This window comes from Poecilia reticulata, chromosome 9 (genome assembly GCF_904066995.2).
Source record: "Poecilia reticulata chromosome 9, P_reticulata-male-v2, whole genome shotgun sequence".
Taxonomy (NCBI): Eukaryota; Metazoa; Chordata; class Actinopteri; order Cyprinodontiformes; family Poeciliidae; genus Poecilia; species Poecilia reticulata.
The window spans coordinates 2574889-2601197 of NC_088838.1; the positions used below are offsets into that span (position 1 = coordinate 2574889).

Sequence of the window (26309 nt, forward strand, 5' to 3'; positions counted from 1 at the left end):
AATAGCGCAAAGTCAGCTGAGCTGCATGGTGGAAAACTTGAGTTATGAGCGGATACATGTGAAGCCAATCTTATGCACCGATCTTATTTACCTCACAAAGGTCTAAAACTCAACCTCTCTCTAAATTCTCCTTAGCTGTGAATGTGTGAGTGTGCATGGTTGTCAGTAAGGTATTAGGGATGCAATCTCTTGCTTCCCTAATGTGCATCTGCTTAGCAGGACTCTGGAGAAGCTGACTGCACTGAGGCGAGCAGCTATTTGGTTCTAGGGACACATCTGAATGTTAGACCTCTGGCCCTTGAGTTCTGGAGTTGTTGTCCCCTGCTATAAAGCTTTGCAATGGATTTTATTTTGGGGTATCAGTGTAAAAGGTTGAACACAAATGAATATAAACCAGATTAATAAGTCAAGTGATTGAGAAGCAATAACTTTCTCAAAACTCAATATTTTATTCAAGAATAAAGAAGAAAGTCCAGCATGTATGACAATACAAAAACAGCTTATGCTTGGAGATTGAAAGAAAATTTAAACAGTGAACTTTCAAAAATAGTTTATTTTTTCCATAAACCTCCAAAACAAAGTAAAGAATCCAGACATTTATGAACTCTGCATGGGGAAAGAAATTCATAGGACTAAGTGAACAGTCTCAGTAGTTTAACCACTTTAATGCCCTCAAACCCAATTACATTAGATGCTGCATTAAATTAAGTTTCTTACCAAGACCTTCAACATCCTCAACATTTCTGCTTCTGTTCCATTTGGAAGTCCTTAATTTCACCGTTCCTGTTTTCAACCAATGTTTAACCAACATTAAACAGCTGTATAAACAGTCAAATCTTTAGCCACTTCTCATTTTCTTCAAGTGCCTTGCCCAAGAGCACATCTGCATTTGGTAGAGAAGAAACTGGAATTGAGCCAACAACAAAACCACAGCCACCCCAGAGCCGTTTGCTGGACCACACACTGGCCCCCACTGGTCAACTGGGGGCAGAAGGAAGTCTTGACAAGAACTGGAGCCAAATTCAGCATGTACACAATGACAGAGTTTCTCCTTCAGGAAGTTTGTCTGGGAAAGTTTGTCAGGCAGGATTCAGAAAGAAACATTTATTCCTCAGGAAACATGGAGATAATTTCCAGCTTTTTGTATTCCTCTGCCATCATTAGGTAGAAGGCAAATTAGGAGAAGTCCTGCTAATATTCTTCACTCCTACCAGACATCACTGAGCTGCCGTGTCGGGGCTGTAAATACTAACAATTATCCCTACTTTATTGTGCTTTACTTATTAAGATTTCACATTTGCACTGCAAACATTTTTAATTTCTGATTTTCCTTCCAAGTAAATGTTCAAGATGTTGGCACAGTGTGGCTGCTGGCATTTGTATTGTGAGACGACTCAACCTCTGATCTGCCCAGACAGAAACCCAGGTGAAATATTTCCACAGCAGAGCATCTCTGTGTGGACAGAGTGACTATATACCGTTTCATGCAATGAGATTCAGCTGGAATACAAAACCTTTATTTGATCAAATCTTCATCAAAAATGCTAAAAATAGACTTTTCTCAATTGGCACCTTTTTGAAGAATGGCTTTTCATCATTTAAATCTCAAACAATTGAAGAAAAAAATCTTTAAGATTTCAGAGCATTTTCAGCATATCTTTGGCTCAAGAGTTCTGCTGAAACACATGACTGAGGGAAAGAGCCGAGTTCTTGTAGGCAGGATCAACATCATGTAAACCTTAGAACTGATTGGAGGAAAATTGTCTCTACTCTGATGGAAAAATAATCTAGATGTATGACAACGACCATGTGAAAAGCTACATAAGCACATGGGAAACCAGTTGAATGGACTGAAGGTTGTCTGAGGCAAGATTAAAGGCACACGTGAAAACGACAGAAGAAGACGTGGAGTCCAGAAGAGTTTGGTCTCAATCACAATCAGGAGCATGTCAACTAGTGCTCTTCACTGCACATGGTTATCTACCCCCAAACTAAAGAAAATCCACTTAGCTCACTCAATTATCAGAAGAAATTCAGCTTTTAAATATTCACAAGAAATCAATATATTATTTTAACCTCATAAATCACATTTTCTCTCATATTAAAAATGACATGTACTTTTACCCTGCGACATATACACAAAAACCCAAAATCCCAGTAACCGTCTTTTAGCTTAGGTTTGTTGTTACCCACATTGGCTTCAATGCAAAAACACAAAATATTAATAAGTATTTTATTTAGTTTCTAGTGAAGCAAGATAAAACTAAGACATACCCTTTCAGAAAGAAATAGGAGTTTGAAATCAATAACTCTTCAATACTGATTAAAACATACTATTATCACTGGCAGAGTTTTTCACTTCTAACTAGATATTTTCCCATGTTGTTAAAAAAATAATAATAATCTGCCTGCGAGGTTAGTACTTTTTATAGTCAAAGATTATTGATTTCAAACAAGCTCCTGTATAGTTACTTTTAAGTTTTATCTTATTTCACTAGAAACTAGATAACATACTTTGAAGATTTAAGGTTCTTGCAGTTTTGTTACACCAAGCATCAACCACAGATGCTGCATTCATGTCAGTGGGAGTGAAACAGAAAAAGTCAGTAGGTAAACGGTGTTTGTTGTGTCCACAACGTGAAACTGGAGCCAGAACTATTCACTCTGGGTCCTGCAAAGAGTGTGACTTCACTTTTATTAGCTCGGCCACTTCATGCAGTTTAAATGCATCTTAATGGCAGTATAAGAGCAACCCATCCAAAGATAGGCAGAAGTGCCAGGAGGAGCTGGCTTCTCACTCCATCCTTCTGATGCAGTACAGCTTTTTAAAACAGTTTATGAACAAAATAGGGCTTGTTAAAAAAATACATTTATAATAAGCTAGTTTTAAAACTTCACATGTCTTGATTGAAATAGCCTAATTATAGTTTTCAGATTAGTAACTTATTCTGCCTTATTGACCTTTATGTTACATCAGATTGTTTGCTAAGATCTTTTTGAACTGCCCTTTGTGGTGTGTGGGAAACAATCAGGAGAAGTTCCAGCTTTTCACACTGATCTGTGAAAAGCCATAAAACAGCAGGAGTTGAGGAGAAGCTCTGCTTCCACTTTGTTTAGATAAAGGAGACAACTGGTGTTTGATCTTGGAAACAAATTATAGGGAGTTTCTAACTTTAGAGAGGGTCAGAGACAGCTCCTGGTTGGATGAGCAAAGATACGCCTTCTTTGAATAAATTAAAAACAAGAATACGCCTTTACTATAAAACCTTCTACACAGAAATAACAAATTAGATTTGCTCTTGCAATTCTCCAAAGACGTCTTTGCTTTTTGTTTGTCGTTTCCATCTTTTGTCTTTTTCCCTCTCTCAGGTAGATTCATGTGTTGTTTTGTGCTCTGAGGTTTCTGATGTTTTGTGATGTGCTTTTCTGGTGATAGTCTGCATCTGTCTTGAATAAATGTTGATTATTGTGACGCTGTCATCTCTGTGTGATCTCAGTCTTTGCGCACAGCATTTTTCTGAATCCGGGCATAAGAGAGGATATAATGAGTCAAAAGGTTTTTCCTCTCTTAATAGGCTTATTGTTTGGCACACCCACTAACCACTGAAGCCAACTGTTGCTGTTGATCTGAACTAATAAACTTTGTAACAACTTATGCAAGAGGTCAAACATTTCCCTGGAAGTTAAGAATGGTTACTGTAGCTGTTTAACAGAAGTAAAGATGTGCTAAAGAAAACCCTGTAGGTAATCAACACACTTCTTAAGAGTTGGTCATTTTGCACATTTGCAGCTAAACTTTTCTGCGTGACTTTCAAATCAAAGCAGCAGTGCTGCAGGACGTTCTGCTCCAACCTCTCCAGATTCACCATCTATGGTCAGTTTCTCCACCTGTCCTGAGGAGATGTGCTGTGAGGTCAGTGGTTCTGGGACCATAAACACTATTTCTCAGCAGGGTGGCGCTCATAGCTAAAGTGGTTTGATCAAGGTGTCGTAACCTCTGACATTTTAAGTCAATTGGAGTGTCCGGGGGTCAGAACCATAATCAGTGGAAAGACTGAACTATAAAGATTACCAGGATAACTACACTACATGGATGTGAAACAGAAACAGTAGCGCGTGATGAAATGGTAAACTGCAGGGAGAAAATGGAGGAACAAACTAACATAAGGTGACTAGACCTACACTCAACAGCCTTACTAAACACTCATTTGCTGCTTTGTAATGGAGCATTTTAATTTCTTATTTATGAGGCATCTGGACCGTCCTGTATTAAATGTTGTTTATAGATGTCCTCAGTATTAATGTTGCATAATTTGCATTGATTTCCAGTCATATAAAAGGTGGCGACTCAAATTTAGAGAGAAATTCTATATTTTCTATTAGATCTTTAACAATCAGGACACATGTTGAAGGAGCTGCAGCTGAATGACATGAATGCAGCACAGCTGTGCGCCCGTCAGGAAGCTCTGGGGACGACTAAAAACAGCTTCAGTCTCACCAAATGGCTCATGATGAGAACTACTTCCTGTTCCTGGGAGAGAAACGGTTCCACTTGCTTGGAATGTGGAGACGACGAGCCTGCAGTCGCTCACAGCTGCAAGGTAGATACTTTGTTTTTAATAACAGTAGAAAAAAAAGTCTAGAAACCATTTCTGAAAAAAAAAGGAAAAAAATCAGGTAGTTCCAAAGTGGATGTGGTAGAACTTGGCCCAGCAGCTCCAGCTGTGATCGACCCACCCACCACAGTTCCTCCTGATCAGGGTCAGGATCTGATCATCACCAGCACAAAACCAATGAGTACAACAAATAAACAAAGGCATAGCCATGAAAGTGACTTGACTTTTCCATACAAGCAAAGTCTGGATAGCATAAAAGAGCCAGTTTTCATGATTCCCGCATCTGATGTAGTTCTGTTACTTACACAGACAGAGGTGGTTCTGGTGTCATACCAACCCTGAGGAGTGTTCTGGTTCACAGTGGCTGTGGCTCAGCCGGAGGCCATATGGGCAGCGGGTGAGCCTCGGTGTTGAAGACGTACTTGTCAAGACTGATGAGGTCAGCGTCCTCGGAGAAGAGCAGGTAGAAATATTTCAGGGTCTCTCCCAGGAAGAAGCTCTCCATCTTGTCTCTGGGACTGGGATAATCTGGATCACACACGTTGTTGATGGATGTGTAGCCACCAGAGGAAACCTGAGGACCCACAGACAGACTTACAACGCTGCAGACAGAAGCTTCCAGCTGCTGGATGGAAAGCTTCTGAGAAGATATTATGTATAATGAGCAGTGGTATTGTTATTCGTTTCAATTAACAAATTGGAACAAATCATATTTTAATGGAAAACTATGCTTTGACAAAAATATTTTCAATTTAAAAACTACTTTTGCTGCTAAATCATTGAATAAATGGATATAAAATTTTTATTGTTTTCAATCTGTTCTTCATGTTCCTCAACCATCAGACTGGTACAAAGTGTTATTGTAGCCGTTCAGCTTTCCAAAGTTTCAGGAAGTTCTTTAGAAATGTGGACTGTAGACGCTGATGTCTGTGCTGCTGCTACATGTTCAGCATTGAGATGCTGTTTTAACAAGTTAAAGTTCCAGCTCCAATATGTAATTGTTAGACTGGAACAATAAAAAGCATAGCAATCAGAAAACAGAATTTGATAATATTCTACCAGCACTCCAGTCATACATTCTAACTAGAAAATCCAGTCTTGTGTTTTTCCTGATTTGTTTCGTCATCAGCAGCAGCTGTTTTAAAATGTTATTCCTTTGTAGCAGTGAGTGTGAACGTTTAACAGCACCCAGTCAGATCTGACCTTAACCCACCTGGATAATCACGATTCCTGTTTGATGTTTATTTTTTCAGACTAACCTTGGTGTACTTGTTAAAGTTTTGCAGAATTTTCCAGCCCCAGTCCTGGTATTTGCGATCTTTAGTGAACCTGTACAAATAGAAGAGACTCTCCACAGTCTCTGGTCGAAGAAGGTTGTGTCTGTCTGCAGGCTGTCAGACAGAAAGAAAGACAGGAAAAAAAAAAAACAGATGACTTGAGACAATTCTTGTATTTCTCTCACCTGAAACTTCTGCAGAATTATTTGATTTGTATTCTGGTTTAATGAGATTTACTCCTTTCTTTTCCAATTGTCTCCCAGGTTTACTCACCATTTACTGTCAGGTTTACTGACAGTTGACAAAAAATATGATGAAATCTGATCTCAGTTGAAATGGCTGATATAAAAATGTGTGTAGACATTGCAAGAAGAACCACCCAAACACCATTTTATTTCAGTAATTCATTTCATGAATTAAGTTCATAACTTAGATAATTATGTGCACAATAAAGTCAAATGTAACCAAAATCCTCCGTGAATGAAAAATTAAAATTTTCATTCACGTTTCCTCCTTCTCAGGTTTGAACTGGGAACAGATCTTAGCTATTCACATTTTAAAACATTTCTAAAATTGTTAAACCTAAAAACAATCTCACAAAATCTGCTCATATTTGTGTCATTTAATTTGAAATTTTTTTCCTTGTTTTTGTAGAAAAAAAAACAACTAAAAAGTTACTCCATTCTGAACGCTAAATCGTTCATAATTGTGATATGGCCTGAACAACCATAGTGAAGAATTCTGACTTGACAGCAGTAGACAGTCAATAAACTCTCTCTGAGGAAAACACAAAAGGCCTTTGCTAATGAAGCTAGCTGAAGCTAGCTGTCAACAGTGGAAAGTTGAAAAGAAAGAAGTGTGCTCGAAAAAGCAGCAGAGATGCTGTAGCTGTTTTTGGAAGGTTTAAAGGCGCAGACTGAAGTCAGACCTTCCAGAGCTACCACACACATGTAGCTGATATACTTATTTCAGGACATATTTTGTCCTGCATCCTGTCCTGTTACTCAGTATATGAGAAGAGGAGGTGGAGTGTACTGATACACCACTGACCTTCACATCAATGTCTCTGATACTGCCCTGGTGCATGTTGAAGTGAACAATCTCAGGACTGAGGCCAGTCTCCATCTGGACGTACATCTGGTAGCAGGTGTGCATCAGCTCCTTGGCCAGGTCCATGTGGTCAGCAGGGAGGCCATTATGAGCACCGAGGGCCAAAGTACCGGGGAGGAAACATACCAGATGATCCTACAACAACAAATCACACACAGGGCCAGTCAGTGAGCAGTGCACAGCTAAACGCAGCAAGAACCCTTCATGCTATTGTAACTTTAAAGGTATGAAAGAACAAAAATAAAAACCACCTGTAATAACTGACTGTAGAGACTGGTGCCTGGTCCTTTCAAACACTAGAAGATCTTTGAAATCTTTAAAATGAAACTAAGGTTGCATCTGAATCCTGAAATGTGCCAGAGGGTCTCCAAATTTGAAGGTTCCTCCAAAAGCGTTCTCCTTTTCCTCAGGTATGAAGAACAGGTCTGGTGTATTCTTGGCAGCCTGCGCTATCCCAGGATTCATTGCAGGCCGAACGGGAAATTGTTGTTTTAACAACAGAGGATGAAGTGAGCGATGGAGGACTACACCTTTACTTAGAAGTACATAAGTTCCGTCTGTACAAAATATAAAAGCTTAAAGCGGTTGTTTTCTTAGGTTTGTTATTTGCATGTTATAAATGTTTTTATATAATTTTGTAAAAAAAAAGAAATAAAAAAATCGATTTAATCAGTCAGTTTATTTAACATAAATGATTATGTGATGTGTAATAAAAAAAAAAAACTCAGCAAGATTACTAGGTCCATTTTTACCAGCTCGTGTTGAGCACTGTCACTGTTGCTAGGCAACAGGACATACAGCGAAGTAAAGGTGGTAATTAATCTAATTCAATTCAATTCAAAAATACTTTATTAATCCCAAAGGGATGCTCACTTCTGGTGTTCGCAGTATGTGAAGGACCTGGCCTGCATCAACCAGGCAGGATGTAGCCACACCCAATACGTTCTCCTCCACAGCAGCATACTGCAGTGTCAGATTCTCCTTAGTAATAATAAAAGCAAGTTTAACTGTTACTAACCATTTTAGGACTGAACTGCCCATGGGAGAGTTCTCCAACAAAAACAAGACCGTTTGGTGAAGATTTCTGTAGCAAGTTCTTCTTTACACCCTCAATGGCCTGCAGATAGTCTTCCAAAAACCTAAACATCAAAAGGATCAAAGAAGTATTCAGAAACAGCAGTGTTCTGTTGTTAGCATGGCACTGTGTGCATGAAGTTACTAGTAGGTTTGTACCGATTGCAGACTGATCGCCAATCTTTAAAGTGTCTGACCAGCCGATTCTGATTTTTTTGTGTGAAATGTTGTTAAATATAACAAGAAAGTCACTGTGTTGGCAACAGTGGGGTGACTATTGTTAACGGCAACGTGCAGGCATGACCTGGTGGGCCGCTCTATCAGTCATATCTCTCACTGGCGAGCCGATTTGTAGACCTATGCTGAGGTAGATAAGATCGAGGGATAAGATCGGCTTCACATGTAAGCATTGGCCAATCAAAGGTCTCCCAAAATTAAGAAAATCAGCACTGATAAATCAGCTGGCCAGTAAATCACTGCACCCCTGGTTACTAGGTCAGGTTTTAACATTTAGCCAAACAAAATCCAGCTTAGTCAAAAATGTGACGCACAGTCAAGCAACCTCATAACAAATAAGCACATACAGTCATGTTCAATACATAAGGTTATTCATGACAAGTTAATGTCTTTCAGTCTCTCAATTCACCAAGAATGTCTTCAAACCTTTTCTTCTGTTGATGATTCTCTGCTTAAGATAACATTTAAGTTTCAGATATTACACCAGTCTAACTGTTTTTTGCAACTCCTTTATCATGCAAAATTATGCAAAACCAACATATCCCCACATTTTTAAGTGCTAATGGATAATAGTGAGTTTATTGCCAACTTCCTGCAAAAAAGGTCAAAAACATTGGGTTCAAGTGACTGCCAACTCCCACCTGTAGGAGGCAGTATTTCTTACTTCTACCAAACCTGTGCATCAGCCTTAGTTCATGTCACAGTCTGATTGATGTGGTGAGTAACAAAATTGAGCTATTTAAGTTATTTCAAAAATAAAAATGTTTGTGTTCAATACAACCGATTTTTTCTTGTCTTTTTTCTTCTGCATGTAGATTTTAGAAGGGGTTCAATGAGGAAAAAGTATTGTAAAGTGTTTTGCAAATATTTGTAAAGTAACACCACAAAATCAGTGATTTTCATTGCAAATCATTACATTTGGAATCAAAATAAATTGTATTGTCTGATTAAATCAGGCCAATAAAAAACATTTTTAGTACAGAAATATGGTCTTTATGTAAAGTATGTTTGATACTTTTCATGTCATTTTCAAAAGGTAATTTTCATCTGACAAATGGGCCTCAATAGAACACATTTATTGAATATGACTGTATATAATGTGATGATGTTAAAATGAACTCACTGGTCCTCCTTCTTGCCCCCTTGGATCCACTGCTTCAGCAGGTATTCATAGTAGCTGTCTGCTCTGGCTCCCAGTGTGAAGATGCCTTGATGGGTGAACTGTCCACTGTTAGTGTTGATGAACATGGGAACAAGACCGTCCAGCTTGCCTTCTAGCTTGTGGACCTGATTCATGACTTCAGCTACTGCAGCCTGTACAGACATCAAGAGAGTTCAACTGCAGACACTGCTGTGATACTCATGGATAGTTATACGTTCCCTGCTAGCCACAACAACATCTATTAAAGCTGCAGTATGTAACTTTTGCAAAGACATATGTTTTGTCCATTTCTGTTAAAACTATCACCAGGCTGTGACAGTATTACTGGATTTTTTTCCCCACATATCATCTGTCTTATGTTATGTTGTCACAACATAGTGACAGTTTTCACAAAGATGTAAAACAATATTTTTCATTAAAATTACATAATGTAGTTTTATGGTCTAAAATTCTGGTTTGATGTGTGCCACGTTACATCACGATTATTTATGCAACTAGAGAAGCAGGGGTGCCCAAACTTTTTGAGACCAAGATCTACTTTTTCTCTCACCAGCCGCCTGAGATCTACCTCATGACACAAAGACATAAAAATTGCAAATTAAACTCTATTTACTTATTTTATATGCAAATATGCATCAGTTATAGCAGAAATAATAAAGTGACAGAAAACCTAATCCAGTTTCTTCCTCTATGAGATTCTGACACTGGGAGCAGGTTACTGGTTTCTCAGTCAGAAGCTGGTTGTAAACCTGAGGCCAGCAGGTGTCAGTCAGTCATGGTAGATCTGAAATTTGGTTTGATGACTGAAATATGAGAAACTACAGACTGATAGGAGGTAATTAGTCCAAGTTTGTCGTTTATTGAACGTTCAGAAACTACAGCAGGTGCAATGAGCCACAGCAAAGATAAGCAAAGGTAAAACAACCCGAACAGACGATCACTCACTCGCTCGTTGGCGTGGCACACATCATTCAGTTTTTTTTGTTAATGGAAACGAAATGCACTGAATTGCGCAACAACTTGTTGAAACAATAATTACTGAGATTATTAATTTGAACATGTTTAGTTGACTTTTTATAATTATTCTTTTTAATGAAGCTACAAACGTGTAGGATCTTGGTGAATATTTTTGAAGAGGAAGTGCTGCTCTCAGCGTCCTGGCGGCGTTCAGTTTGTCACCTGCCGAGATCGACTCAAAACCTTCCGTGATCGACCGGTCAATCGCGATCGACGTATTGGGCACCCCTGAACTAGAGTAACAACAAACCTTAAACATAGTTTGTGTCAGTAAAGCATTACTTAACCCTCCTGTTATGTTGCGGGTCAAATTGACCCGTTTTAAAGTTAAAAATTTTTTTTTAAATAGTTGGAAGTATTTTTTTTGCATTAAACTTTGTCTATTTGTCTTAATAGGTGCACTATACATATAAATTGAAAATGTATTCATTTTACACATTTGTTACCCCCCCTGCCTCTACTTGTTACATCGATACTGTTCGGGTCAATTTGACCCGGCAATCAAGTTAATGTGCAAAAAAAGATTAAAAAAATGTTTCCTTGCAGCTATGCCACATTTCACCACACACACACAAACACAACACACCACACACACACATGCACACACAAACCCACTTTCTCCCTGCTCTCTTTACTTCACAATGAACTGCGAGAAAGCAGGTGTTCATACAACTTTTGACGGGAACCTATTCTGTTCCCGTGGGTAAACTCCACCCACACTGAGTGGACACTCAGTAGAAGTGGAGGAAAACATAAATACTCTCTGCATGACTCATTTATCTTGATTTTAATTGGGGGGTCAATTTGACCCGGAACAGATCACCCTTTGAAAAAAACAATTAAATGTAATATAAAATTTTTTTACCAAAGATCAATTTCAAGGAAATTATTGTTTTTTTGTGTCTAGGTTTTTTTCAGTGGACATAAAAAATGCAAATTCCATTTTTTATGTCCAAATGAGTAATTGAGTAAATTGTTGTCATTAATCCTTAATTTCTGAGACAAAAAAAATCATCATTGCACAAATATTGATTGAAATGGTTAGTATTGGAGTTAATAATCAGATACAAAAATGTTTTGGAGGAATATTTTGGTTTCTGACACTATTGCATGATAAAACACTCCCTGGGTCAAATTGACCCATAACATTATTGCTGTCCCTAATAGTTTAAGTTAAAGTGCAGTTTGAGTGCTGATGCTTAATGAGAAATATCTGAACACTATAATGATGTTTTAGAGTTTCTCGTCTTGTAAGGTCAGTTTTTCAAACAAATATTATGTTGGGAGGACCCACTGTTCCTTGTGAGGCCCCAAGCCAAGATCCCATAGGAACAAGTGCTGTTTGTGTGCATGTGTGTGTGTGTGTGTGTGTGTGTTTGTGTGTGTGTGTGTGTGCGTTAAAAGCAGGCGGATCAGAGTGGTGGTCTACCTGGTACTGAGGTTCCTGGGTGAGCCGGCTGAGCTCCCTGAACTCCAGCTGAATGCTTGTAACTTCAGCCACAGTGCTGTCAGAGGTCCAGCGAGGCGGGTGGGCGGTGCCTTTCCCAATGTTTACATCAGAGTAGGGAATCTTGGACTGTGTGTTGAAGGCTGGCATCAGCCTGGAGCCAACATCTTTCTGTGGAAGTACAGTGGCTTTTATATACAGCTGTCAACATCACATCAAGCTAACATTAAAGGAATACTGATGATTGATTGGTAAATGTTGTTCTTTGTTGTTCTGCACTAACTGTGGCAGAAAAGATCAATATAATGTAACTAGTGCAAAGTTAATAGGCACATTAAGCCTGAGAATCAGTATGACTGTTTTCCACAGTGAAGTAGGTGATGCCACCCTACATGCCAAATATATTTTATTTTTTACAGGACTTTCATGCGTTAATTTTGATTAAGTAGATACAGTTTAACAAGTTAATTGCATTTTCTTTTAAATATACCAAAAATATTAAGGCAATATTAATTCATATTAATGGCGTGTAACAGCATTTTATGCCCACAAATTACAAACTAATATTTCGGTTGTTGAGCTGAGATATCCATTTATTCAATAATTTAGCAGCAAAAAGGGTTTTTGAATTCAAAAATTTTAATTTAGTTAGATTAAAATGCAATTTATTTTGATCAATTAATTATAGACACAGCAAATAACTTCAAAAATCAAAATTAAATAGAGTCCCACTACCAATTTAATTATGATTCTAAATTTTTTTTCAGAAAAAGAATTCACTAAAATGTTCTCTAAATTAATGTGGCAGAATGCTTAAGTTAGCAGGTACAGAGCCAGAGACTCACAGCTTTGTCCAGGAAGAGGCTGTCCCCGGTCAGGTGGTAGGTGCTCAGCAGGCCTCCCAGGATGCGGATGGTAGTTTCAAACAGATTAACATCAACATTTCTGTTGAAGGTGAGCTCTGAGGCAATCCATTCCCTGGCTTCTTCAAACTCTGAAAGTTTACGAAAGTAGTTTGAAAGGTTTCCATGGAAGACATTCGTCGTCACATGTAACTACAAAGTTTCTGATCTGCAGTTTCCTAAGATTTAAAAAGCAGTTTTCAAAGACCAGAAGCTAAAAACCAATAATAGAGTGATTTCTGGTGCAGAGCAACGGTGATCTAGATGTCAGTATACCCTGCTTGAGCTCCAGGATCCACATGGTGTCCAGTGCATCGATCAGCGTGAGGCCGAGCCCAAACCACTCGCTGTAGGACCTGGAGACGGGCCGGAGCTCGTCGTGGCCCCAGGCATATTCTTTGTAACCCTTCCAGGCATGTCTGAAAGCTTCCCGCACTGCTTCCATCCGCTCCGTCTCTGGAACACACAACCCACAGTTCACTGGTGCATAAATATCACACATTGATTCAGAAACATGCTCTCATTACTTTGTAAGGTATTATTTTAAATGTCAAAAAAATGGGTTACAGTATGATATTAGAAAATCTTGTGCTGATGATAACATTGGTACATATTGTAAAGATGATGTCAGGTATGATATATGCCCGTTTTCTTCTTCCTTCTTCTCATCTGTGCTTCTATCCCTCTGTAATGTGGTGGAATGTTTTATTATGAAGTAATGTATTTCTTATGCTTCACTGATCTGATGGTCATGTAATGTCTGTATTCTAAATGTTTATGAACCAAATGAACCACTGGTTGAATACCCAAGCTTAGATGTTTTCTGTAGCTGCATGGCAGTCAGACCGTCTCTCCTGTATATTGGATTCTTATTCTTGGTATAACAGGATCATTTTCTTGGAATTTTTCGGCCAACAATTATTGCGCTCCAATATTGATATTTAAGATATCAATATTGTGCTCACTAATATTGAAGACATTAAATTTGCATTAAAATCTATCTGGTTAAAATGCTTAATTTATACTCTACATTGCAGGGGATAAAACCAAAAATTACCTAAAACTTTTGACTGGTTGACAGTCCGGTTGCCAGGCGAGTCCTCCTTGTTTTCTCCATCCTTGGTGCCGTCTGTGGCCTGGACAGTGTCGATCACCGCCCCACGCCAGCTAAAGAAATTTAGTAAAAAAGAAGCATGCATTGCTACTTCCAAATTAACAGACAATGTCAGTTATATTTAAACATGGTAAACACAGCTTAATATTGTCTGAGTGACATCAAAGGACAACGCAGTTTAGGGTTGCCACCTGTCAGAAATAAAAATAAGGGATGCCCACTGCGGTGGGGTCACCACAGTGAGGTCACCATGGTCACTGGTACATTTTATTTGATGGGTGTTTTTGAAAAACAAAAAATAGTCCAATTATTACAGAGGTGTGTTAGTAACTAAAAATTGTACTCCAATCTGAGTAGTACAACTTCAACATGTTGAGTAGAAGTAGATTAAGCTTAATTAACGTGTAAAAAAGTATTTGCTAAAAAGTCTACTCAAGTACTGAGTAACTGATTGTAACACATGACAGTCAAAAGTAAACAAAATTTTTTCTACCTATTTAGCTCCAAAAAAATGACAATTTAGCTGACCTTAATATTTTCTGTGTTTTATTTTGGTCATAAAAATAGCCGTGTCAATCAGACATTTATAGAAATAAGTAACGCATTGAGTCCCATATCGGTTCAATACGGGACGCAACATTTAACAGCAAACAATATCAGACGATTACGTATCGTACGGGTGGCAACACTAACGCGCTACAAACCTGAAACCTGTGGAATGACAGAGCAGCTGTTGTAATCACACTGGTTACTCTTACCTGATGACTCTCTCCTCCTCTCCCTCCTTCTTGATGTCAGCTACCTTGACTTCAGACAGGATATTAGATGTGTTTCCTTGCTTCTGAAGACGGTTCGGACGGACAGGAGGTCCTCTCTTATTGGATAATTTCCTCTGCGAAATGACCGCACAAGCAACAACAATCAGCAAATTATATCTAAACATACTTAAAGCTTAAAGAAATGCATGTTCATGAAACCTAAACTGGAACCATGTGCTGTTATAGACCACAACTTTGACAAACACATTGGTCTGTAATTATGCTTGGTCATTTACATTCATTTCTTAACACTTGTGTTAGAGGGAGGGGATTAAATGTATTTTTCAATACATTGAGATAAACACCTGGACGTTAAAACATAACCAGTAATCTGTGGTTGCCATGATCAACCAAATGACCCCTGAACACATGATGTCAATGTTATTCATTTATGTACAGAAATTTTTATGAATTCTTTTAATTATTTACAAAACATGGAATCTCACATAATTCCCCGATATCATCGAGTAGGAAAAGATATGGAGCAGTTTTTGAAGAATTTTGGCCGTTGCTTCCTGGTACCTGACCAGGTGGGGTCAGCTCTGCTCTCATCGCCACACAGACAGAAAACAAGGTCAACCATGGCAAAAAAGCTCACTGAACCACTGAAGTCCTTCATGAAAGTAAAAAAATCCCAAAGCTGTTAGAAAAGTTTAAAACAGAAACGTCTCAGCAGTTTCTCAGCATGGAATCATTGACTGGGGGGCTAAGAAGACTAGCTACCATGTCTTGAAGATGCCTGTCAAAGATTAAAGAAATAAAAATGAAGATAGGTCCTATCCATTATGCATAAGGCTTTATCGTTTACAGATTTCTTTTTCAGGCATATTTTGATGCCAAGTTAAACTCTAAACTTCTTTATTTTGCTCCTAAATGTTATTTTCATTCTCAGAAAACATGACAAGGATATACTTTTAAAAGCCCTCAGTGACCTGCTGAACTCTCAGCACCTTCTTAAATTTAGTGAAAGTTTAATAACAGTATTGTTGAATTCATTTTCTCAAACTCCAGAATTCCACAAGTTTTGGATTAATAAATATGGTCAGACTGGAAAAAGTTATTTGGGACAAAATGAAATGGAATTTAGAAAATAATAAGACAGATTTTGTAGGACTGTAGAATCATATTCAAATCAAACACTCAAGTGCTTAAGTATGAACATTCCTAAATATTGCCACTGATGATATTTGAAAAAAACAAACAAGAAAAAAGTGACCTTACTAATGAATAAATATTTTCTGAAACATTTTCACAAAGGGTGCTAAAAGATTTTGGAGTTTATAAATATTGGATTTCTTTTCACTATTTAAAGGATATTTTTATTTTGCTAAAGTTCTCCAGTGAAATTCTGCTATTTTCTTTGGAGTTAGGTCTTTAGGTATGCTGTGATAGATGCCAGTGGTGCTTGTAAGCCAGATCTGTAACCTGAGAGAGCTGGTCAGGCAGCGGGTCTTGGCCCTGTTTGACCGGCTCCGGTAGCGCATGAGGTTTGAAGGGTTTCTGAAGGATGTTGCTCTCCGTCTCCTGCTCTCTCACTGTAAAACCTTGAAAAAAGCAAAACATCAATCAATATTTACTGTACAGATTACAAAAAAAAAATATATTGTTCAGTAAACATTCAACAATGACAGCTCATCAAGAGCACCAACAGCGGGCTCAAAAGCGAAAGGTTATGCTGCCAACATACAGGAAAGCTTACCTCGGAGCTGCTTGGTAACAGAAGAATAGGAAGCCAGGCCACAGATGAAAAGCAGAACGAGCATGAAGAGGAAAAGACTTCGCTGTAGCCTGGACAGCTGCTTCCATTTCTAAAGACACACAGAAAGGCACTGAGGATGGTTAGTGACTCAATATGTGCCGTCTCCTAATAGAATCTGGAGCGCTGAACAGTTTCACACTGTGAAAATAACCAAACATTTCCTTTCACTACTGTACAATGATTACAATATCACTATCATGATAAAACCACTCACATGATTTAACAAGAACTACTGGTGCTTTCATTCTGTGGACACAAAAGTTTTAATAAAAAATATTTTTCGTAGGCTGCTATAAATCCCAAAGCATTTCAGAGTGTTGTTGTTTTCGTCCGTAGCAAATGAAACACTGGTGTAATCTTGCAACGTAATCAGAGTAAGTCAAACCGTAAACAACTAAGGATGAGAAAGAGAGGAAGCTGAGAGCAACTTCAGCGAAGACTTGAGCAATTTATCTGAAGTTTTGGAAGGAGAAGCTGGATGGAGTGATGAAGACGAGAGACCTGGTACTACTGAAGAACTGCAACACTACTTTTTCAGGTGATGATGATGATGACTATCGTTTCTGAGGAGGAAAGGTCCTAGGGTGAAGGGTTGCAGCTGGGAATCTGAACCAAATCACTGATTGGCAATAAGCAGATCTTTGAATAATTATTCAGCTTTAATTCTGGTTTAATTCAAAAATAGTTCTGCATGTGTTCCAACATATTAATGATCAGTAACCAGCTTCCCTATGCCTCCTATTTCCAAGTCTAGAGTCAGAGGCCTCTTTAGACTTATGGTAAGACTTATAAGTTAAAGGAGCTCCTTCCTGGCCACAGCATCACCATCCAGTTCTCTGAAGATACTTGGATCATATGATTGACATTTGAACAACATTTGATTTGACCAGACCCAGAACAGAACGAATGGCTTTCCCATCAGAAAGCGACCTACCCTCCAGTACGACTGCCTCCTCCACTGCTTGCCATTATTGTAGCTCCCAGTCTGTTGTCCAGTCAAGTGGACAGACACGTAGTCCGGCCGGCTGGGCGCTTGCATATCTGGAATCAAGCATTGACACAAGAGGCGTGGCGGTAATATTCATCCAAACAGGGCAACAAAATTCATATCAAGAATCAAGCATGGGACGCATGAGCGGCTGCGACAACGTCAAATGTCATTAACAAAAACACAAATATTTGAGCCAAGTCTAGTAGTTCTCATGACTCTAATGTATGACGCTTCGTACTCTTAGCTTAAATGTATTGGTAGTTAGCATAGCACAGCTAGCTCAGTATAAACAGCATCAGCAGTCTAGTTTGTTGGGGGTAACGCTGTGTGAAAGGAACACTGATATAATGACTGTAAAGTTGACATGGGCTGGCCACTAGACAGGACCACTCCTTTAAGTTTCTCAATTAAAGCTTTTTTGACTTTACTTACTAACTGTGGACCGAGCATAACCCGCGGCCTACACACACCAAAGGTAAACAAAGGAGCTCTTTGTAAGTACAGCACTGTCACCAATCCTACGTCATTACTTCGTTCAAGAATTTAGAGGTTAAAAACACAGAAACAGGTGTAAAACTATTGTTCACTTACTTTTTAAACCGTACAGCTCTCACAAATCCACCACAAACAGTCACATCAGTCGGGTGTTTCAGTGGCAAACAGCCCGTTGTTGACAAAGTAAGTTCGGAGGTCTTTTCATATCCAACTGTTTAGAAAATACACCAGCTAAACAGCTGTGCAAAAACAAGTTTAATTTCAAACCAAGACGCTGACTGCACGTCACCCACTTCCAGCTGTAAATGAGATGCAGCTCACGTAGATTGTTACCGTGCTGCGTTCAAAGACCCGTCAGTAAAAACGGAACATTCAATGACTATAAAGTTGTTTACCTTACTGAACTGAAAGAATGCGACACATTTCCTTAAAGTTAGCATCGCAGTGTTAATAACAGCATAAAAACGGTTATTTTTGCAGGATGTATGGCAAGGTTGCTGTTCTCTGCTGTTGCTTTTCAGCAAGGAGGAGGAATCCAGGACGGCTATGTGAGGTATCTACTGAATCCCAGCTGGCAGTTTGCATGTCATTTCAATGCATGTGTGGGTTCTGCAGGTATGAGTGTGTATTCATATCCATTTGTCCCATATGACTATGACAGCGAGAGAGAAAGCAGCAGGACAATTTGTACCTACAAAATTGATGAGAATACTGAAACTAGTGAAGGAGACTACTAAGAACCCAACAGCAACAGCACAAAAGCTACAGTTACCGTTTGGTACCGGATTGTCAAAAATCTCGTATTCTGTTTTGTCTACACTAATAAGCAGAGTAGTAAGACGGAGATATTATCCTTCAAAGAAAACAAACATGTCTGGTCAAAATCTCTCAAAACCTTGAGGGGAAATAATTTATTGTTTGATAGAAATTTAAACTTTTGGGCCATAATCACAAGTAGTTTATTTTTGGCACAAAATCAACATCAAACATCACAAAAACAACACCACCAGCAGTGAAAGTTAGTGGTGAAATCATAATGCACTAGGATAACTTTTACTCTTTAGTGCCTCTCACGTGCAGAGAGAGGGCGGAGGGGGCTTCAGCCCCAGCCCCCTTTTATCCTTGATGCCCCAAGTGGCCTTTTTTGAGTTGGGACCCATAGTAGCGCCTGCAGCTGTACGCACTTGCGTACCTTCGGATTTTTCTTAAAAAAAAAAAAAAAATCGATTTTTTAAATTGTATAATCCTCTTTACTATTAACAAAATTGTGGAAAAAAAGATAATTTTTATCAAAACATTTTGTTCACAGCCCAGATCCATGCGAGTTTGTAAGAGTTCGCAATTCCTAAGCTTAAATATTATTGGTCAGGTTACCAATAATATTGTTCATTTGGCGGCTTGGCGCTCTTTCTGTAAGCTAAAACTGAATGAGCAGAGTTTGAACCCTCCCGTAGTTGTAAGAGTGGTTGAATGGACCCGCATGAGGTTTTTAACTGCTTTTACAGCAAGATCTGGCCACAGACTTCTTATAGTGCTCATGATTTTGCACTGCACTGAGGATGACACACCCCAACTCCCTCCTCCCCAAACAATGTGTTCCTTCTATTCCTGTGCTATTCCTGGTAATGGGAACGTAAAGTGATGCTTTCAGGAGAGTGCATCTTTCATGCTTAACAGCTGTAATTTATATGTGATTCAAAAATTTTTTTAAAAATAATAAAACAATGAAAAGTGCGCTGTGTAAAAGTATTCACCCCCACCAAGTCAATACTTTGTGGAACTATTTTTTGCTTCAGTTCCAGCAGACAGTGTTTAGAGTTTGTCTCTATCAGCTTTGCACAGCTAGTGACTGAAATGTTTGCCCATTCTTTTTGTAAAACAGTTCAAGCTCAGTCAGATTAGATGCAGAGCGTTTGTGAACAGCAGTTTTCAAATGTTGCCACAGATTCTCGATTGGGTTTTGACTGGGCCGTTCTAACACATGGGTGTCTTTTAACTAAAGACACCCATGTGTAGCCTTGGGTTTGTGTTTAGGGTTGCTGTCCTGCTGGAACCTCCGCCCCAGTCTCAAGTCTTTTGCAGACTCCAACAGGTTTTGGATAAAGGGAATAGTTTTCTCCAACTTTGCCCTTTATTCCATCCATCTTACCATAACTTGTCAAACTTCAAACCGGACTTCTTATGATTTTTTTTTTTGACAATGGCCTACTTCTTGCCACTCTTCCATAAAGACCACATTTGTGCCGTGCATGACTGATAGTTGTCCCGTGGACAGACTCCCCCTCCTGACATTACATTACACACTGCTGGACTCTATTTAGTGATTAGCAGATATCAGGCAACTTCTGAAGGCAATTGATTGTGCTCAGAGAAAAGAGGGCTGAATACTTTTGCACACCACACTTTTCAGATTTTTATTTGTAAAAGAATTTTTCAATCATATTTCACAATTATATACCACTTTGTGTTCGTCTTTCACATTAAATTCCAATGAAAAATATTTATGTTTGTGCTTGTAATGTGACAAACCATGGAAAAGTTCAGGGTCTATAAATACTTTTATCTCCCATCTCTGCTTATGAAAACTCAGTGCAGCTACTGTAACAGGAAAAAATGACTAAAAGGTATCAAACTGAAGTTTAGTCAGTAGATATGAAATTTGGAAAAACAAATTTTACACTAAATTCCCACACCCAACGGGAGGTTTGCAGTAAAGGGATGAAGTACCAACAATGTTAAAAAGGGAGTAATTTATTGAAATCACTCAGATAATTATTTTTTCAGTGTGAGAGCAGGATTTTGTGTTTTCACACTCGATACATGTTTAAGTGCCAGAAGGATAATAACAGGACTCTAATGACATTGGGAAAAGCAGCATTCAATTCTAACAGCAGGTATTATTTTGATGCGGCTCCAAAGCAAACTTTGACGCCAGCAAGGTTTTGAAATGTGACAGCAAAGGTTTAAAGGCACAAAATCAGAGCATGAAAACAATGAATTCTGCTCCTTAACTGAAAATGTCTGTTTAAATAGACATTGGATTACACCCATATAATTAGTGACTTAAATATTAGTAAGCATAGTTAAATCCCATTGTACAAAATCTAAAAATGATAAAAACAAGCAGTGTTTCTAAAAACACCAGATTTCCTCCTCCATGCACATACAGTTCAGCTAGAACATGCAAACATTTGGTGTTTTTTTATTTTATTTATTTCTGTAAAAACCAAATGTACACCCCAAAAGATATGCACAACCCAGAAGTTTGGATCTAATGGGTATAAGCCAGGTGTTTGTCTTAGACAGAGGTACATATCCTTTGACGCAGTACAGACCTCAGAAAGTTCAGCAAATAACTGTTTCAGCAGAACAATATGAAAATAGCTAAGACATAAAACATGTTGATTTTAAAAAACATTGTTATATTTTCCAAAGAGAATAACACATCTCCTCCCATAAGGGATTTTCATTTGACATTAACGTGGGTAAATATTGTGCATGCAAATACATGTATAAAGTTGCTATAGTCCCAAATAATTGGTTTCTTGTTTACACTTTGTTCCTCAATACGTTTCAAGTCTTCTTGTTTGCATGTTTTTTGTTTTTTAAAACGTTTGGTCACAATCATGCTGAAGTCTGAATCAGTAGCTACAGAATGGACTGGGTGGAAAACTGGGGAGGTTTTGTTGCATAGCCCTACTTTTCTTGGCCTTCTTCTCCCTTCTTTTCCTTGTTGACCACCAAAGACAGGCTTTCAGAGAACCCGCAATCCATTCAGTCTGTTGCTGCAGATTCCTTCCATCTTGCACAGCCGTAATAGGAAGCAAATCAACCTGCCAATAATTTTCAAGATCCTTTGTCAGTCGAGATGCACAAAACAATTATTCTTTGAGTGTAGAGCAGCCTTCATATGACGTCCTGGTCAGTGCAAAGTACGGCTCTGAGCTTCAGTTCACAGGCCTCACATGAACAACTTGAAGACAACACTTGAAACGCGGCTCCACCGGTGGGCTCTCTGTGACATCATCGGTGGCGTTCTACATGTCCTTTCACATTTATTATGATCCTTCATTTATCACAACTTATCTGCTACTTCTACAGTGGGTTGCATCACTTCACAATGGATTTTTCACGTTAGTACAGCATATCTTTCTGACAAGTTCCATCAAAGCTGTTGGCTGCTTTATTTTTGTTTACATATTAGCTGTGTCCAAATTTTATAATCCATATTGATAAGTTAGAGCAGCTTTGCTAAAAAGGTTCGCCACAGATTCATCAGTATCTATTCATACGTTGACAAATGCCAAACGAGATTCCAAAAGATGTTTTGATACCACTTTTAAAATTATTTATCTTGATTCATTTAACCAGTTGTTCCTAAAATCTTAGCTTGCTGCAGCCTTAAAACATTCCATCATTTTATCCAGTATATGATTAAATTTTTGATTTTTTAAATAACTTTGCTTATTGGGATTTAAAGATTGGTCAAAAGTCCTGGCCTAAACTTTGGGAACCATCACTTTAAAAGAGGTGATAAAACTTTAAAAAAGATTCAGTGCCATTTATCTAATAAAGATAAATGTTTAACTCTGCTCATTTTAAGCCAAAATACCTTGGAAATAAGAAATAGGACACTAAAAATAATGGCAATAATTATTATCTGCTGCATTTGAAAGAAAAGAGCAAAAAAATATCAACAACCTGGATGACACTTCCTCATGTTATTGATAAAACCACGTGAGATGAGTTACCCTGCTCCACTCATTAAAACACCATGACTAATGGAAAAATCTGATATTTGCATATTATCAACTTTTTCCACTTCCTTGTCCTGCTGGTGTAAGTGTGAAATGAGACGTCTCCTTACACCACATAGGTAGCTAAGCAGCATGATCCACATGTAAAGAAAATATATTAGATGGACTTAAATTATTTTTATTTGATTATTTGTTCATTGAAGTTGCTAAAAGTGATGACATGTTTTATTTAGTTCTTTTATGGGCCACTTTTATACAATCCAACATAAAAATGACATGTTTTTGTTCATAGTATAGGCAATAATTGTTTTACTATTTATAATGGTTAAAGTCAAACTGAAATAAAAGCCCAATTATATTCATTTTAATCTAAATTATTCAGAAAAGGTAAGTGGTTCCATTGCATTCATCCTCTTCATCTTTATTATTATTTTTCTTTTTAGTCTTTCTCTGTAGCTAAATTATTCAACTATTAAGACTCAATGATAACTATCATCACACATAAGCATGCATCATATTGAGTGGTAATTTGAACACAGCTAATAGTACCATTGTATTCTACTGTGATAAATCGGCAATAAAAGCAGTGGCTGTAAGTGCCTTGGCATGATATTATCACATTCATCTTCTTTTGCTAGTTGCCTCCAAGGTCAACAAAGTAAATGAGTGAAGTTCCACATACAAAAAAGATATGCAAGAATCTGTGCTTAGCAGTTTACACACTTCAACACACACTAACAGAGCAAGCTACGTCCATTCTCTATGCTCGGAGCCCTCGCTCAGACATGCTTTCTGCTGTCCAGTCAGATAACTGACCCCCACATGGGTTTACATTGTGAACAAGACAGGAGCTTCCTGGGGGCATACTCTGACATCTTTATCAAAAATACAGGTGTTTGACCAGAGCTACACTCTAAACATGCACACTATTTTACTCACATGGTTTTATGAGGAATTAAATGCTCACAATATTGTTAATGTAAATTTAAAAAAAAGAAGAAAAACATTTTTAAGGTCATTTGTCAATTCATGATTTTCAAACGTACTGTAGGTATAAATGTTGCTTGCAGATAAGGCTTTCTGTGCAACATGTTTTCCTGCAGAGCTCCATACAAAATAAATAAACTGTTCTGGTGTGGATGCATTACAAAAAAGTTGATGTTGCATTATTCTCTACGTTATATAAATCTAAAAGGATAGGCACTTTGTCTTAAAACATTCCAAACAAAAGAAACTCTGTAAGAAATAGACCTGAAACAATGGCAAACTGTAAACAGTTCACTTAAAACACATCAGTGTTATTACGTTATTCAACAAATGGATACAACAAAAGAAAATCATTCACAATGAACTTCTTATAGAAAACACACAGGTCAGCTAACCATGCATTGCTTTGTAAAGGCTGTAAGAAACAAGTATTTGAGAAAAACAGTAGTGCCGACTGTCAGCCAGCATTCATCTGTTTACCTGACACAGGGAATGTTGCAAAAGATCAGATGTCATTGTGGAATGGTGGAGTTGTAAACTAAAGAGCGACAGTTTGTTTTACAGTGTTGTATAGTCTGAGGTTCTCTACACTGATCCTCTGATCTGCTAGTCGGTCTTCTTCCCCTGATTTACAGCACTAGTTATTCTGTTGAAACCACCATACTTCCGCTGCAGCTAACTCAAACAGAGTGGGAGGTGATGGTTGTGATGTTGGCTGTGAAAGAAACCTGGAAGAGGAAACGTTGACCAGTGAATCATTTTAAACACAGTCATCAGGCTAACATTATTGGTCCAAAGCTGCTTTAAGCACTGTATGTTTTCCATTGTTGGGAAAGTAACAGTGATCTCCTGCTGAATATTATGATGGTGTCTGTAGACCAGCATGCAATGCTAATCAAGTACCTGAAACAACACTTTTGAGTAATTCCAATTATCTACAATATTTCATTAAAGGCTGCACTTTGTGTCATGATCCGTTTTCCTGTGTGTTTATTTTTGAGGTTGTTCTGTGTGGTCCTGTTCCCTGTGAGTCTCTGTCTCTGCTTCTTCCCCGTTGATTGTTTCCCAGGTGTGTCTTGTTCCCTTGATCACCCCTGTGTGTATTTAGTCCCACCTGTTGTCTGTGTTCTTTGTCAGATCCTTGTCTATTGTCTGCTCCGTCCGAGCCTCCGCCCCCCAGAGCCTCCGCCCCCCAGAGCCTCCGCCCCCCAGAGCCTCCGCCCCCCAGAGCCTCCGCCCCCCAGAGCCTGCTCCGTCTGTCCGTCCGTCCGTACTTCCATCAGTTTATAGTAAGGAACAAATCAAACTTGGAATTTATTGTTACATGTTGCATTAGTTTCCCAGATTTCTTTTGAAGTTTTTTTTAATTCAATAACATTTTGTTCCTTAATCTGCAATTGTTATAACAGCATATCAAGAATACCAAAGCACTCCCTTAGCTGGCCCACAAATTAACGAGGGTGACACATGAGCCGAGATTCTCAGAGAAACTGACTTTAAGCATAATTTAACATATCTGTTTGACCTAAGTGTCTGTACAGTTAACTCAAATTCCAATCTTTTCTAATGAGCAAACACATCATTTTAGTTGCTATTAGGCCACATGTGGTCATGCATTTAAAAATGAAAAAAGGTATTTGAGCTGAATTTTCTATGACATTTTTGAGACTTATCTGCGTATCATTTTGGCAATGAAAGAGTGGGAGAGAGAGGAGATTCAGTAGATAACAGGAAGGCTAAACAGAGTTTAACACCTAAAGTTGCTCTTTAGGTGTTGTATTATCTTTAGGTGTTGTATTATTTGATTTTAATTTTTTAAAATGTTGGCAGAAATCTCAGAGCTGAGGTAAAGATCACATTCTCTTAAGGCATGGAGAGAACTCTATTTTTAAATGCTAAATGGTAATTAAACATTCTAAAGCCATTTTAAAATTTCAACTCAAGAATAATTTTGTTCTTGTCTTAAAATAGTAAGATCCTGTTTACAAGTGCCTGCTTTATCACATTACATCACTGCTGTTCTTAATATAAATAATAATCACTCACAGCAGGAAGATAAAAATAAATTATTTTCAGTGTTCCAGTCTTATGCAGAAATTGGAATGGGCTAAAATCTGTGTTGGCAGGTCAAGGATTTACAAGAGAAGATGATTTTAAACCAGACATAAAATTCTGATTTTTGAATCTCTAAGCATGACCTTCTCTGTAAATTCCCTAGCAGCTCTAATGCGACACGGCTGAAGCATTTCCGCTGTCTGCTGGTTAAGAGTTTCTAATGTACATGGTTGCAATAATCTAAATTTAAAACATCCAGGCTAAACAAAAATGTTTCCTGTCAAATAAATTGGGCTATATTAATTAATTTTTCCTCTTTAGCTGACTAAATATCTTTACACACTGATTCAAAAAAAGGTTGGAATCACACTGTGAAAAATAAAATAAAAGCTCCCCTTTAAGATGTTACAACAGAGGGAGTTTTGCTACTAATGTCCAAACAAGGCCAACAGTACATGAAACACTGAATGGTACATTAGCAGAAATTCAGA

At 38.1% G+C, this 26309-nt stretch overlaps 1 protein-coding gene across 1 annotated transcript; it reads right to left on the reverse strand.

Annotated features, from left to right (window-relative positions):
* Positions 1-535: 535 nt before the first annotated feature.
* man1b1b (mannosidase, alpha, class 1B, member 1b) lies at positions 536-18359 on the reverse strand. Its single transcript, XM_008417411.3, has 14 exons — positions 18116-18359; positions 17468-17574; positions 16474-16582; positions 16200-16318; positions 14715-14848; positions 13900-14009; positions 13119-13298; positions 12786-12934; positions 11923-12111; positions 9438-9628; positions 8022-8142; positions 6944-7138; positions 5876-6007; positions 536-5190 (listed from the first exon to the last, which is right to left on the reverse strand). The coding sequence occupies exons 2-14, from the start codon at positions 17570-17572 to the stop codon at positions 4972-4974; spliced, it is 1953 nt and encodes a 650-aa protein (XP_008415633.2). The 5' UTR covers positions 17573-17574; positions 18116-18359; the 3' UTR covers positions 536-4971.
* Positions 18360-26309: the final 7950 nt, after the last annotated feature.

Coding starts and splice junctions, on each gene's coding strand:
- man1b1b (XM_008417411.3), bottom strand. CDS start 17,572: ATGCAAGCGCCCAGCCGGCCGGACTACGTGTCTGTCCACTTGACTGGA. Junction 16,583..17,467: donor GGAGGCAGTCGTACTGGAGG/GTAGGTCGCTTT, acceptor GTGTGTCTTTAG/AAATGGAAGCAGCTGTCCAG. Junction 7,139..8,021: donor GGCAGTTCAGTCCTAAAATG/GTTAGTAACAGT, acceptor TTGTTGTTGTAG/GATCATCTGGTATGTTTCCT.